Below are 15,339 nucleotides of genomic sequence, written 5' to 3'. Positions count from 1 at the left end.
CAGCGGACGGCCCATAAGGCTTTCACACGAACACCTGCATTCGGAAGGAACACTGCAGTTACTCCAGTGTTGCGTCAGAATAAAATACCCCCTCACAACAACAGCAGCTGTTTTTTTTTTTTTTATCAGTAGGGGAAACAATCCCAAAGGATGTCACCCACATGCAGCAACAACAATCAGAGTGATGCAAAAACTTGTTTTCACACTGTCCGTTGCGTTTTGGTGTGGACGGTACCGGCACGGAACGGGCGGCAACCGGATCCGGGGGAGGGGGGGGGGTTTGGTGAAGTTTAAAACCCAGCACACCACAAGCACAAGTAAGCTACATGAACGCAGTTGCCGGATCTTCTGTTACTGCAAAGAGCTCTGTGTGAAATAGTTTTTGCATTGCCTTTTTTTTACCCGCATCGTTGGTTTTGTGTTTCCAATGGGAAATATTACTTGGGATTTTATATGATTTGGATTTAGACAGGCAAACTGCTTGGTTGATGCGCCATTTTTGCAGCATTCTCTCCGTTAAACACGGTAGTTTCACAACACGTGGCAACACATGAGCATTGCGTCGGCGACCCTTTGGTCCTTTTGTGCTCTGTATCGCATTCAAATCAACGGTGTTTGGACTTCTTTTATGCCGCTGTCCAGAAGAGTGATGCATGGCGGCTTTTTGGCTCACTTAGATGGGTAATGTTTACCTGATAACATCAGCAAACAGTGCGGTGTGTGTGTGTGTGTGTGTGTGATTAAGCGTGTATGTTTATACAATGTGAAGGTTTGACCTGGAAAAAGCCCTTGGAAATGTGTTCGGGGTCCAAGTGCTCTTACGTGCTAAGTGGAATACAGGGTGCCTCCTTTATCACAGGTATACGTTCGTGATCCACCTGCAATAGGTGAAAATCTGCCATGTAGAGACAAAGGTTTTGCATCCAATATCAGGAGATAGTGTGTCGAAACCTTTGACTGGTAGTGTATATTCACATAAAAAGCTGTAAAAAGCTATAAAAACCACAGATTTAGGGGATTTCTGATGTAAACTGTAGATACGTTTGATAGGTAACGTGCGATCAAATGGGGGATCGGTGTACGCCAATCTTAGGGGGGTGGTGGTCGCATGACATCAATGAGTCCCCTGGGCTACGTAGCATCACTACATTTGAAGCTCAGGGCCTCTGCTGACATTCTCCCGCGTATCCATCGTCATACTAAGGCTCCATACGTACAAATGTCACCCCAACAGCATGGACAGAGGACACACACAAGCATGGACGCACACTGAACCCAGGTTTCTAAATACGCCCTAGCAGCAGAGTGAAAAAATCCCACTGGCAAAGCTGCATTTGACAATTAGCTTAGCAGGCTGAAATTAGCATTAAAGTTTTTATGAAAATGCACACAACTCTATATATCCGTGTCCAGTCTGTTTTAATGTAACCCATACAACTGCAGATCAGGTTGATAAACATGTACGCACACCGGGAGACATGGTGACCAATCAGTGGTATTAGCTTAGCAGGCTCAAATTAGCATTTTTCAGAAACAAACCGAATCTCAATCACCAAATGGAACTTATGGACTAAAGCTAAGCACACTGAGCGACATGGTGACAAATCAATGGTGCTGACAGTAATGGGAGCCCCAGTGAAAAGACATTTGCTAGTTAGCTTAGCGGTATAAAAGTAGCCTTTTGAAAAGACAAGCACGTTCTAAATTCACATCGGTGAAAATGTAACAAACGAGGTATACTGTGATGCTCATGCTAAACATCTACACAGACAAGGAGACATGGTGACCAATCAGTGGTGTTAGCTTACGTGTGTAAAAATGAGCATTAGCGGCTAACATTAACATTAATCTTCGAAAGCAAACGTGCTGAAAAATACCAACCAATCATTTGTGCTGCTGCAATGACTGAAACGTAATCTGCCCGACAACAAAAGCAAAACGGGAGTCCAATTAGCAAACCATTTGTTAGCATTGATATGAGCACATATTCGAGTATGCAAGCAGTCTTACCTCTGAGGCAGAGGAAGGTGAGGAAGTCCTCCGTCTTGGGTTTTCGTCGGGACAGGTCCTGGATGGACGACGACAGGGACGAGGTGGCAAGCGACGACGACGGTGGCGGCGGCGACGACAGCGGCGACGAATACGATGCGGCGGCGGCGGCGGAGGCCGCGGGCACGGGGGCGGCCTGGCCCACGGTGAGGGCAGCGGGATCGGCCACCTTGATGGGTGTGGTGCTGGGCGAGTTGGGCTGCGACTGGGCGAACTTCCTCTGGGCTTGCAGACGAGGCCTGAATAAAAATAAATAAATACATAAATAAATACCGCAAAGGTGGGGAATCAGCATGTGTGTGGTTTAATTACATCCAGCATGGTAGAAAAAAAGTCAGATAAACGCCGTATCTTCCGTTACGCAGCATTTGAAGAGTCCCCCATTTCATTTTCTCGTGTTCCTTCACTGCCTCAAAGGACGGCAGCGGCCACCACACGACTGCCGATATCAAGGTTCAAGCGTAACGACGGGAGCAACGAGATTCATCTCCGTCAATTTTCCGGCAGGCTGAAGAGCGAGCGTGAATGACGGGATCGTGTCTGGAGGAGCGCCGCAGCGCATTTGCCGCGCCCGCCACCTGCCCAAAGGTGCCAAGCCTGACATTAGGCTTCAATTAGGGAGCAGCTCGGTGTCATATTCCGACAATTTTCCGGCCCGCTGAAAATGTGGTTGTGTATATACACTCAACAGACACTACATTAGGTACACTGGATGCTGGCACTATCATTGTCCAAATCTCCAATTATAAGCCAATTTAAAAACAAACAAAAAAAAAAAAAGTCCAGAACACGAAAGAAGAAAAAATATTCTCGTTGCTAAAATGAGAATAAATTTGGAGATGCAATTTAAAAAAAAAAATCATTTTTAAAAACAAGAAATTATTAAATGATAATGAATTATTAAATGTTTTTAATTTGTTGATTTCAGATTGGAGTAGAATTTGGTGACATAACACTAATTTCATAAAAATGAATAAATATATATACACACATATATATATATATATATATATATATATATATATATATATATATACACACATATATACACACACACACACAAGAAAAAATATTTTTAGTAAAACTCTAAAATAAAAAATAAAAAATTGAGTTGAACGAGAAGAACAGAAATTCACGAAAGAAAAAATAAATAGAAATGGATTTGATAATAAATACTGTAGAACATGTTATAAATTCATCTGCAATGTAATGAAACAATAACAAGAGCAATAGTATATGTAAGTAACTATGATGGGTATCCAAGAGGCGACGAAGGGCCAGGAGGAGTCAATCACTGCAGTGTCCAAAGCGAATGCATAGCAACGAGGTAAAGTATATTTTTTTAAAATGTATCACGTATAATATGTGATAAAACATCAAAATTCATTGGCTGGCCGCCAGCTCGGGGTGTGCCCCGCCGCTCGCCCGAAGATAGCTGGGATTGGCTCCAGCACGCCCGCAACCCTGGTGAGGATAAAGCGGTACAGAAGATAGATGAATGAACATAAAAATTCATTAAAAAGTCGCAGGTAGCTGACTTCAAATAAAAAATAATTTTGAAAAAACACTCGCCTGCCAAACTTCATCCTCCCTCTGAGTTAACGCACCATAAAAATGCTGACGGGGCCAAAAGCCAGCGTTTGAGATGAAAGGACAGGGTGGTGGGGATAAAGCAGTCGTGACTCTTGATTGGCATTCATGACTCCTTCCACATCGTAAAGCATGCCTTTGACTCGTCCGAAACGTTTCAAACATGGGAAAACTCTAAGAAAAAAATAAATAAAAAAAACGCTGCACTGATGGTGCGATAACACGTCACAGTTTAATAAAAACCTTACCAAACGATGTCATTAGCTCGCATTCGGCTGACGAGGACATGAAAACAATTACATCCAATTTAGTCGACAAATTGAAGCAGATCACCTACACGCACGCACGCGCATGTTGCCAAACAAGACGGCGACGACTAATTGGCCGCAAATGTCGCGACGCTTGAGTCGCACCAGATGAGGAAATGAAAGGAGCGTGCGGTCCCGCCAAACTGAAACACCGCCACAAAAACCACGCTGCACTAAACGCATCATTCAAAACAAGACGAGGCAAACAACAACGCAGGACAACCAGGCTGTCCTGTTTTTTATTCTCTGCATGGAGACCAATTTTTATCCAAAAGGAAAATGAGGGCCTCAAACTGCACCTTAACTCCATGGAGATTGAGGCATATAAAACAGCACTGTACTGAGCAAATGTCAGACTTTTTGGGGATAAAAAACAAAGCCACAAATTTTAAAGATAACTTTAAAAGGAGACAAATTTTACCCAAGAGAGACTAAGGGCAAAGTGGAGACTGTGGACTGTGACACTGCCACATAGTTGGCTAATATTAGAATGTGTTTTTTTTTTCTTGCTTCTTTGGATAAAAACCAACATTTCAAATCCCCAAATTCTGAGATAACAGTAAGGAGACAATTCATCCATGCAGAGACTAAGGGAAACATGGAGCAGGTGTTTTACTTTTGTTTTCTTTTTTTGACCTGAAAAATCAAACAAAAATATTGTTACCAAATAAATAAATAACCTCACAAAACTGCAAGTCACAGAGGCAAAACCTTTATCCAACAGAAGACTAAGGGCAAAGCACTGCCTGTGGACTATGATAATGCCATGTGGTTGGCTAACAAAATATTTTCAAATCACAAAATTTGGAGATAACGGTAAACAGACACAATTTATCCAAGAGGAGATTAAGGGAAACGTGGAACGGGTGTTTTATTGATTTAAAAAAAAAATATTAATTAACTCCCAAAATTGCAAGATAAAGATACATTTTTATCCAAGAGGAGACTAAGGGCAAAATAGAGACTTATCCTGAGTGAAGGCATGGGAGTGGGTTAGCCTCACAATAGCATGTGTTAGCATCTAACAACAGAAATGTAGACCCGATGTGAATGAGTGAATTTAAAAAAAATAAAAATAATAAATAAATAAAAATTTATTTAAAAATTTAAAAACGCATGGGAAGCCGTTTGTGAAGCTGTGATTGCATTTTGCAAAGTGGTAACACGATCCGATGATTTAGTGCCTGGCCTTCTCACAGTGGTGCCGCCTTAACGTGTGCGCAGGGGACAGCATGTTCTCAAGCTCTGGAAGGCTGCAAGGCGACCGGGGTCGCAGGGTATGGCTTACATGCGTCCGAAGTCGACTGATTGCCGCGACCGGACGAGTCTGAGAGGCGCCGCCGCGAACGGGTGGAAAGCAGAGATGCAGAGAGGGGGGGGGGGAAGGCAGGAGAGATTACAGCAGGATGTCCCCACTTTCATTCATTCATCCCCCCTGCACTATAATCCACCTTTCATCCATCCCTTCCTGCTTAGCCTCAAAGGGGGCCGCTCACTCTATGTCTGACATTACACACTCCAGCCGCCATTTCCTGTGAGGAATTCTGGGAAAGGCGATCAAAACAGGTCGAAAGGTATCCATCCGACAACATCAAAGCCAAATAATCCTAATTGAGATAACGCGGTCTGAAAAAAAAAGCTCCAAATGCAACAATTTACGACCCTTTCATCCAATAGCAAAAGGGAAGATTGCTGGCCCTTAATTAGCTGTGTGGTGGCCAGCAAGTGTAAACAGGTTGGATGTACATTGTATGGACATCGCTGTGTGTTTAGTTCACCTGAGGGGCGGTAACCAATACCTTTCAGGAATTTGTCAATAAAAACAGAAGATTGTTGGCTCGTAGTGGAATTTATTAGCCGTGTCATGACGACATGCCTCAGCCTCAGTGAAGTCCTGTTAGTTTGTGTCATCCTAATCAAACAATGGATCAAAGCAATCTTTAGCAGGGGTATCAAATGCCTTCCGGAAAAACCTCAATCAAAACGGAAGATTGTTGGCTCGTAATGGATGTTCGTTAGCCGTGTTGCGACCAATAACGGTTATTTTAAGGACATGCATTGGTGAAGCAATTGGTTTGCGTAATCCGAATTTAAAACTAATCAACGCAAGCCTTGGTAGAGGTAACAAATGCCTTTTGGAACATGTTAACCAAAATGGAAGGTTGTTAGCTCGTAGTTTTTTTTTTTTTTGCTATGTTGTGGCCAGTAAGTGTTAATATATCACGTAATCCCGCTGAGGAAACACCCATCAAAGCAATCGTTGGCGTGGGTAATTTCTGGATTCGTCAACTAAAATGGAAGCTTGCTGGCTCGTTGTTGATCATATTAGCTATTTCGTGGGTAAATCAGGTGGCTATATCTTTAGTATGTCGGGTTCCTATGCGTCTTTACTAACCCACAGCAAATTAAAACAGTTCTTGCCGGAGGTACATTTTGGGACGTGCCAATCAAAATGGAAGATTGCTGGCTTGTAGTGGATCTTGTGCTGTGCGAGAAAGCAAAAGAGAGCAAACCAGTCCCCTGAGTGGATCTAAGCAAAGTGTGCCAGCCTAACACTTGAGCAGTGCCAAAATAAGAATCCAGCGCATCCAAAAACTTGCGATAGCTTTGGGGAAAAGACAGCGCACAACAAAAACCTGGCGTACATACTCCTAATGTTTGTAAACACTTACGGAATTTCATAAAACGCTTGTTGCGGAAAACGCAAACCTCAGAACGTGCCAGAAATGCCGAACGGGGCTACCGTTTTGTCGCAAACGTAAGTGACCTAACAGCACGTGTGAAGCTGATCCCCAGTCAGATTCTGGCGTCCTGCGTCTTTTGCGGTGACTGAAGAGCGCTGATCCAGAGTCAGCACCTTCAGCTAGTCAGCGCTAATTGGCTCCAGATGGCCCATATGGTCGCGATAAAAAGAATATCTCCATGCAGCTGGCTTTTCTTTAGGTCTATTTGGTGCACTTTGGCGCAAAGCTGAATATACATGTTTATGTACAGAAGATCCCATGAGTACCAGTGTTTACATCAAAGGATTAAGCGTCAGGGGGGGAAGAAGAAGAAAGAAAAGGAGAAAAAAAAGGAGCGCATGTGTGTTTAATCAGCACCGCGCCGGCTCATCTGTCAGCGACTAGTGCTGTCTGGCAGCTCGCGTCAATAGTAGACGCCTCTTCGCATTAAAGCACTCTGTCACTGACACTAAATACCAAATGAACAACACTTATCAGTACACGTGACAAAGTTGTACGTGTTTTTGTTGTATTTTTTTTTTTTCAAGGCGGGACAGATACAAAAAACAAAAAAAATAGCAGAAGACGAGAATATTTTCCTCATACATACCAACACATGGATGAGAGTGGAAGAAACAGAAATCGGAGGGTGACGGCTCTACCAGGTTCCGGGACTCTTTTGCCATTTTGAAAAAAATTCCACTTTGCAGCAAGGCGTGCCAACGTGAGCCATCTCTCGTCAAACATCGGAATGATTATTCCCGAAGAAACACAAACACTGCAAATTTTATATTTTTTACCATCTGCAGTTTTGCTTACTTGATCATACTTGGCGTGTAACAACCACGTAATAAAAGGTGTATTACCCTTGTAATAAACAAGGGTAATACACGTAATAAATATGCAAGTGGATATACTATAGTGTGCATTTACACACATGACCTTGGTGCGGCATAAGACATCTTGCCGCCATCATGCTGCACTTTATCTCAGTGACGACATACATTAAACAAGAAGTGGCACCCTTTACATACTTGAATGCTAATGCAGCTCGCCACGTTGGCGTGACCCACACCAGATGTTTGGAACTCGTCCTTCACGACAAGCAAAGACAAAGCAGCACACAGATCATTCATCAAGGTCTGCGCCACTTAAGGCTATTTGCTGACATTCGGCAACCCTTGTGAACTTTGAACTGGCGGGATCAACCCCCAGAGCGGATGACCCATGTCCAGTCTGGCTCAGTAATCAGGCTAATTCAATCTGTGGAGTTAAATGAGTCCCATACTGACCATTTGGTTTGTAAACAATACGCGCAGAAATTGATTGACTACCGCTGACCTGAACGCGTGTTTTGGTAACCAAACTTCAATCTGGTTTGTGGAAGGAATTTCATCACACACATGGAAAAAATTGTCACTTTTTTTTTTTTTTTTAACATAAAATCTAAATTATTGGTCATCTGTTTTGCACATTATTAACAAATTTAAAGTGCTGAAAATATTCCAAGTAGAAAAAAATAAATACATCAACTCTCTTGAACTGTCTGAGAAGTGCCATAAAACCTCTTCCTCACTCTGCGGGAGCTGTACGGCAATCTGTTGCCTCAAGATTGAAAGTCTGGATGTTTTGCAACATTCCAAGAAATACCTATGACCACTCATCTGAGGTGCAAAACCATGCATCTGCTCATTTGCTTTGGTTGGTGCTCCTGTTTTGGCTAGCAACCGAGGACAAATGGGCTCGCTCAGTCACGAACTCTCTACACCTGTGGGTGGAAAAACAGCATCGATGAACTGAGGTAATTACACTTATTACCCATTTTTCCGGTCTATTTGAGGACAGGCGTTTATTTGTTCATGACGACAGCCCCCCCTGCCGACTAATTGGGGCCTGTCGTCCATTAGAGGGGAGGCCACATTATGAGGAAACATGAAATGCAGTCACTCAAGCGCTCCATTTCAGTGTAGTACCATCTAAAGTACATCAAGAGACACATTTAGGCGCTCGTAGTGTAAGCGAGGGCGCGTGTGCGTGCATGTGTGTGTGTGTGTGTGTGTGTGCATTTAATCCCTCTTAAATGGGAATTATGCATTAGTGACAAGAGATATTGCTTGCACTAGACAAGTGAGTGTGTGTGCACTTGGCATTCATTAAGTGGAAACAAAACAAGCGGCAGCAGCTGAGTGAGCGTGTGTGTGTGTGTGTGTGTGTGTGTGTGTGTGTGCGCACGCACGTTGGCTGAGCAGGGAGCCAAAAGCGGTGTTCAGCGGCAGAGGAAACAAAGGACGAGGGGGGGAAAAAGTCGTCTAAGAGAGGGGCAATTCTATTTGACACACACGCTGTTTTGTACAAGGGAACGGACACGCGAACGCTGCGAAAAAATTGTCACTTTGAATCCAAAGGAAAAAAACAGCTTACAATTACTAACAGTTTTGAGTGAAGTTGAACACACCTTACGAAAATACACTTAAGAGAGCGAGGATAAGAAATTAGAGCTTGTTCTTCGCTCAAGCAAAAGGTCTGTGGTTGGTTCAGTCAGCCAACGGTTTCTGACGTCCATTCAAACTAGTAGTAGCTGCCGACGGTTGGCCAATCCGAAAACTACACGTTGGGCCATGTCGCTTGACGTGCGGCGACTTTGAAGGTACCGACGGCAAAAAAAACTGAGCAAGAAAATGCATGGCTCAGGAGGCGGAGGATAAAAACAAAAGTGGGTCACTAAACCACACCGGCAGGGATGAGATTGCGTTGCGGGTGTGTTCTTGGCAGGCGGACCCCGCGATGGCGGTGGTATGCAATCGGCCTCGCTGTGTTTATAGCAGCCGTTTGCGGCGGCCGACAGCGAGACTCAGGAGCATGGGAAGGCAAACACACGGCCACTCTCAAAGACTTCTAAAGCTCGCCATATCCTGCCAAAAATGTAATGCTCCTTCGCACCTGTCCTTCTGCTTCCCCCGTCCCTCTTTGGGAGAGTCTTCTTCCAGTCCCCAAAGACGACGGTGATCCTTCCCTTTTAGGGCGAAGCCAGGTGCAAAAACTGCTGGCGTCGTCTCAGTCGGCGCCCGTCAGCTTTCACGCTTTCTAAGACGGCCGCTGCCAAGCGCTGGCTCGGCTGCCGTTTCATTAGCATCAGATAGAAAGCCTTTCTTCATTCCGACCCGCTGCCAGTGTATTTGTGTGCGAGGGAGACTATAATGAAAGGCGGCGAGCGGGGTGGCCTCCGGCTGAACCCGGCTGGCCGCGCTCGTGCCAAGAAATGAAGGAAAGCGTGAGCGTCCAGATTGCACCTTACTACCTTGGATGCCCCCCCCTCTCGCCGCCGCCCTTGCAGCGGATTGTTTATACTTTCCTGCCATTACGAGCCCACCGGGTCACATCCTCTTCCTGTTCCAGTCAGTCAGACGTCGCCAGGAGTAATTATTCCATCGAAATCACACACGAGATGTATGGCTCGGACCTTGTGGAGCTGAGTCATTACAGTTTCGGGTTTTACAGTGAGCGCTGCTGCTTTGGACCGTCCACACCCAATTTAGCATCATTCATTGGTCCAGTATGAGCGGTTCAAATTCAATCGGACAAAATTTGAATTACCATAATATGGGGGTCTTACGTAAAGGAAGCCTGGAAGTAGCAAAAACGACCATAAAATGGCCACTTCCAACCAAAATGGCAGACTTGCTGTGTCTTTCTGGGCCTGGCTTCCTGAGACTTTTGTGTGTCTACTCATGATTGACATGCCTACCAAATTTCATGTTGTAAGTGAAACTGGCTCCAAATGAAAAAGTTTCCCCATTTTATGGCGAGTCAGCAAACTTTTCCACCACGTTCCGCCCACAAACAATGAGCAAAACTGCAATCCTTCACAATTTAGCACCGTAATTCAGTCCAGTATGGACAGTGCAAATTTTGTTGGCAATCGGACAAAATCTGTCGGACCAAACTCTAAATCCAACTTTGGAGGGCTGGAAATCTAAAATTTGCCACTTTGAACCAAAATGGCGGACTTCCCAAAACATTTTTGTGCATCTACTCATGCCGACCGAACCTCATATTGCTCATTGTACTGGCTTTGAGGGCTGCACTTTCAAAATAACAAAAAAGACAAGAGCAAACTTTTCCACCATGCTGTGCCCATACAAAATGAACAAAACTCACGTCACTTGCAATTTAGCGTCACCCATAAAAAAAAATAAAAATAAAATAAAATAAAATAACCGTATGTATGGGTTCAATGCATTCTTCTCAAAGACAGGAGCTTGCAAATCCTCCGCCACATTTACAGTATCGTGTGACAGAGGCGGCAGGTGCTGCTGAATGGGCTCCTCATTACTGAAGGACATCTGCTACCGCCCGCCATCACCCGCCCCCAGCTCCCGCGCTGAGACCCCACCCCTCACTTTACACCGCCACTTTGATGGCTTGTCAGCGTGTGGAACAAAAACAACAACACGCGCACACCTGCCACAATGAGCTGGCGAGCGGCTCGTACGCGGCAATGAGACGGCGTAGAAACACACGAAAGCGTCTCACCTCTTCTTAGCCGGCCCGTCCTCGCAGTAGCCGCCGCCCTCGTCCAGGCCCGACGCGTGCAGCGAGCCGCCATCTTTGTGGCCGCCCATTGACCCGGAGCCGTTGAGCTGCCCGTTGGCTAAGGAGCCTGAAAGAGGGCAAAGGGGATGAGCGTTAGAATCACAAAAATGATGGTGGGCCTATGAAAGGCTTCCAAAGTTATTGGCGATATTGAAGTATGAAGTACGGCATCCGCCACGCAACCCGCACGTTTGTTTGACCCACTCGCAAGTAAATTGAGGGGAAATTTGCGAAAATCTCTCTCTTTCAGAAGAAAAAGGAATCAAAAAATACATTGCATCTGATTCGTTCACATTTTTTACTCTTTTTCTATTCTGTATAATATTAGAAAATATTAGTTATGGTTGTATTTTAATTGATGTTTTATGTACAGCAATTTGTGACAGCTGCAGCTGTTAAAGTGCTCTAGAAATAAAGTTCTTCATTACAATTTTTTTTCTTGCTTTTTTTTCCTTTTTTTGAGACATTAAAAGGGGAAAAAGTGCATCTAATGTTTGAAAAGAAAAGAAAATGCATCCGATGTTTTCCCTTTTTCGTACATGTTTTCTCTATTTTGGAAAAGAAACAACAACAAAAAGGAGTAAAGAACTAAACCAAATCGGTATCTCACTTTCCTTGTGGTTTTTTACTTTGAAAAAAAGTCCAAGAAAAGCAGATTTATTTCCCTTTGATCATTTTTTCTTTTCTGTTTAAAAGAAAAAGGAAATAAGGGAGACGGTGAAACAATAAAAAAATCATGCAGCTGATTTTTATTTTTTATTTATTTTTTTACTTTTTGATTTCTTGAAGAGACAAATAAACGCTTCTAATTTCCCTGCTCTTTTCCTTTTCTGATTTCACTTCCTGGGTCTCCACGAATCAGCAGCCTGGCTCTTGTCACCCAGCCTAGAGGCATTATGGTGCTTTTAGGGACCATCCAGAATTTAGGAACAACTTCTAAACACAGTCAATTACTGCATAAATAGTAAAAGTAAGTTACAACATTGTTTGTTTACGATTCATTTAATTGATGTTATTTTTACGATGACTCATGATACAGCTAGACTGCTAAAAGAGTGACGCGACATCCGACACTGCATAAAAGCGCAAAAAAAAAAAAGTCAGAGCGCGAGAAGCCCCGTTAAATATTTAGTGCACAACTTGGGCTGAACGACGCTTTCTTAAATCAAAGGCAACAATTGTAAGGAGAGTATTGTCCCAGGTAATTTACAAGAAACAACCGCGTTAAAAATGATAAAAGGTTTACTAAATTGCAAAGCAGTTCTGACGCCGTCTCACACAAGAGCGTAAAAAAGAACGTGGGGTACTAAGCCGAGAGGGAATGGTCGCCGCAGGTCGGCAAAGGGTTTTTCTCAAGGGAGAGGGGGAGGCAATCAAGGAGTTTGGAAGGTGCCAATCACTCGGAGTCGTCCTGACAGGCGCTCATGCCTGAATGGTTTTGGGGTTTGGCAGGCTGCTTGCTGATTTGATCTTGTAAAAACAAACGATGACTCACCGAGCCCGGCGCGCTGCAAACACCCCCTACCGCCACGCCTTTTCAACGCACCTTTCCGGGCGCTACGGCTTATCGCTTTCTAATGCTTGCCCACGCCCGAGGTGGAATTCCATCTGCCTGAGGTGGCACAAGCTATGTTTCGTTCAGTTTGGTATGGTATGACCGAGCCGTACGGCTTCTCGACGTCTGTCCGTCAGGCGAACGGCTACAGGGGTGGCGTACCTAGTCCCAGTCAGTGATTGGTGCCCAGAAAAAGCACGTTCTTCATGGAGAAAGAACACCAAACGTTGGATGTCCTCCACAAATAGGCGAAGGGACCTTTTTATGACGCTCCACTAGATGTTTAGACTCTATGTTTAGCTGTTTAGATTCTAGGTTGAACGTCCAAGAACCACCAATCAACACTACAGAACTTGAACTGACCATTTTGAAACCCCTGTTTTGAGTTCGGAGTAAATAAGGAAAACCTTCAACCACACAGAAGATGTCCAGTTGACTTTGAAGGTGGACTGTCCAAGAAGTCCAGTGACCCTTGATTCGACTTCAAGGAGTATATCCAGCATTTGGAGTCTTCAAGAATAAACTTTTCTGCACACCAAACGATGGGGTTTTACAACATGTCACCTATGAAACGTGATCAGCCATTTTATGACCCTCCACCAGACGTTTAGACACGAACAAGTCACTTGGATTCAAGGTGGACCATCCAAGAAGAAGTCCAGTGCCCTTAATTCAGCTGCCAGCATTTAGTGTCTTCTCTTCAAGAACCTGCCTTTTCAGGACACCAATCGAAGGGGATTGAAATATGTCCAACTGTACCACCAAATCTGAATCAACCATTTTTGACCTTCCACCAGATGTTCACACCTGAAGAAGTTTCTTTGATTGAAGTTGGAACCGTCTTGTACAACCAAGAACAAGACGAGCTGTCTGTGGCTCCACAGAGAGGAGGACATCCGGGATATGGTGTTCATTAAAGAACATCTCTGGCCACCAATCAGAATGACTGGACTAGGTACTGTACGCCACCCACCGCGCTGAAATTCGGAAATTATGGCTACCAATCAATCTATGGGACTGCACTGTGTTCAGTTCCACCACAAAAGTTCAATCGACTCCCTGACTGCTCCCCCCCCAACCCTAACCAACAAGTTTTGTCAACTTCTGTGGATAAAAAAAAAAAAACGGAACACCCAACACCCAGTAAACCGAAATAATGTCGAAGAACAGACTATTTTTCTGGCCACCACCACAGGGGTGTGTCTAGCTCCACCCTTTAGGTATGTCAACCTTGTTTCTAATAGACTGTCAGGGAGTGCCCTAGTTGTCCATTGCCCAAAACAATCAAAGCACACCACCGATGAGATGAAAGCAAATTTTCAATTGTCTGATTTATATACGAGCTTTGATTCTAGCGCGCACACACGTCTGTTGATGTGATCTCAAACAGGTCTGCGCTCGTAAGCGGCGGTGGAGCCATAGGGCGGGCGTCATTACGGTCAGGACGCTAACAAGCGGGGCTGCGATGAGTAAGACCATCGCATTGTGGAGCCTGTGAGTCTGCATGCCTACTCGGGGCGTGAATCGCTGCTTTGAAATGTTTTTGCATCGACCTTTTGAGTAAGGACTTTTCGCGGGATCGATTCTACAGGTGGTGGCTAAGGAATTTTGATCCCTAAAGTTGGTGGAGACAAAAATTTAAAATTTTTAAAAAAGGATCCAAGGTGCTAACGTTTGAAACGTTTTCCTCAGTTTTAACACCGACTTCGTATTTGATCATTGCACCAAAGAAAAAAACAAGAGTCAAAACAGAATTGAACTGCGTTCATATTTCAGGTAAAAATAATGAGAACAAGCGCTATAGAAAATGAACGGATAGATGAGAGCCAGGGTTAAATTTGGTCTTCTGTAGCCTTGACTTTGAACATCTTGCGATCCAAAGTATGAAGATTCGGGGGCGAACGCGCAGCTAAAACTCACAACAGCAGCAGTGCCGAGAGGAACGAGCTCATTAATTGTACTCGATGGGGGGTGGGGGGGGGGGGGAAATGAGTGACGCCCGACGTCCCAAAAGAAGGCAAACAAACAAGCGCAGGCCCATTCATTAGCCCTCCTCTTGCTTCACTGAAGACTTGTTTGACATGTTGCACATGAGTGCCCGTGTGAGGGGCAGAGCTGGAAATGTTTGTGCGGCGTCAAGGGAAGGAGGCGGGAAGCATACGTGCAGCTCTTCGTGCCGCAAGGGCGATGTAGGCTAAATAGAGGGGGAGACAGGAAGTGATGCGCCAAGTGGCGTCCTGATAGTTCTTGATTGTAATCAGATTTATGCGTGCTGCTTAACTGAGCTTGTCACCGCCTGACGTTTACCTCAAATGCTCCAGAGGGGCGCCTGGCGCAGCGTCATTTTGGCCTACTAGAGATTAAAACCACGGTCATAAGTGAACAAAATGTACCTCGGTTTGTTTAGGATTACAATAAAGATGAGCTAAATGTGAGTATGAGCGGCGGGGCAAGCGTAATTGGGAGCGCGGGGGGGGGGGCTGTTAATGGCAATCAAATGCCGACGTGCAATTAGCTCGGC

At 44.6% G+C, this 15,339-nt stretch overlaps 1 protein-coding gene across 4 annotated transcripts in view; it reads right to left on the bottom strand.

Annotated features, from left to right (window-relative positions):
• The window catches only part of jarid2b (jumonji and AT-rich interaction domain containing 2b), a 69,830-nt gene that overhangs the window by 17,492 nt on the left and 36,999 nt on the right, over positions 1-15,339 (bottom strand). For 3 of the 4 annotated variants that reach the window (XM_061759685.1, XM_061759686.1, XM_061759687.1), the window contains 2 exons: positions 11,204-11,330; positions 2,011-2,288 (listed from right to left, as the gene is read on the bottom strand). In XM_061759685.1, the coding sequence (XP_061615669.1) occupies positions 2,011-2,288; positions 11,204-11,330 (405 nt within the window). Of the gene's footprint in view, positions 1-2,010; positions 2,289-2,361; positions 2,616-11,203; positions 11,331-15,339 lie in introns of those variants that run through there. The other variant, XM_061759688.1, reaches the window with a different exon arrangement.

This window comes from Phyllopteryx taeniolatus, chromosome 21 (genome assembly GCF_024500385.1).
Source record: "Phyllopteryx taeniolatus isolate TA_2022b chromosome 21, UOR_Ptae_1.2, whole genome shotgun sequence".
NCBI classification, from domain to species: domain Eukaryota; kingdom Metazoa; phylum Chordata; class Actinopteri; order Syngnathiformes; family Syngnathidae; genus Phyllopteryx; species Phyllopteryx taeniolatus.
Note: the sequence above shows the minus strand (reverse complement) of the source record. Positions and strands in the feature narration are given on the sequence as shown.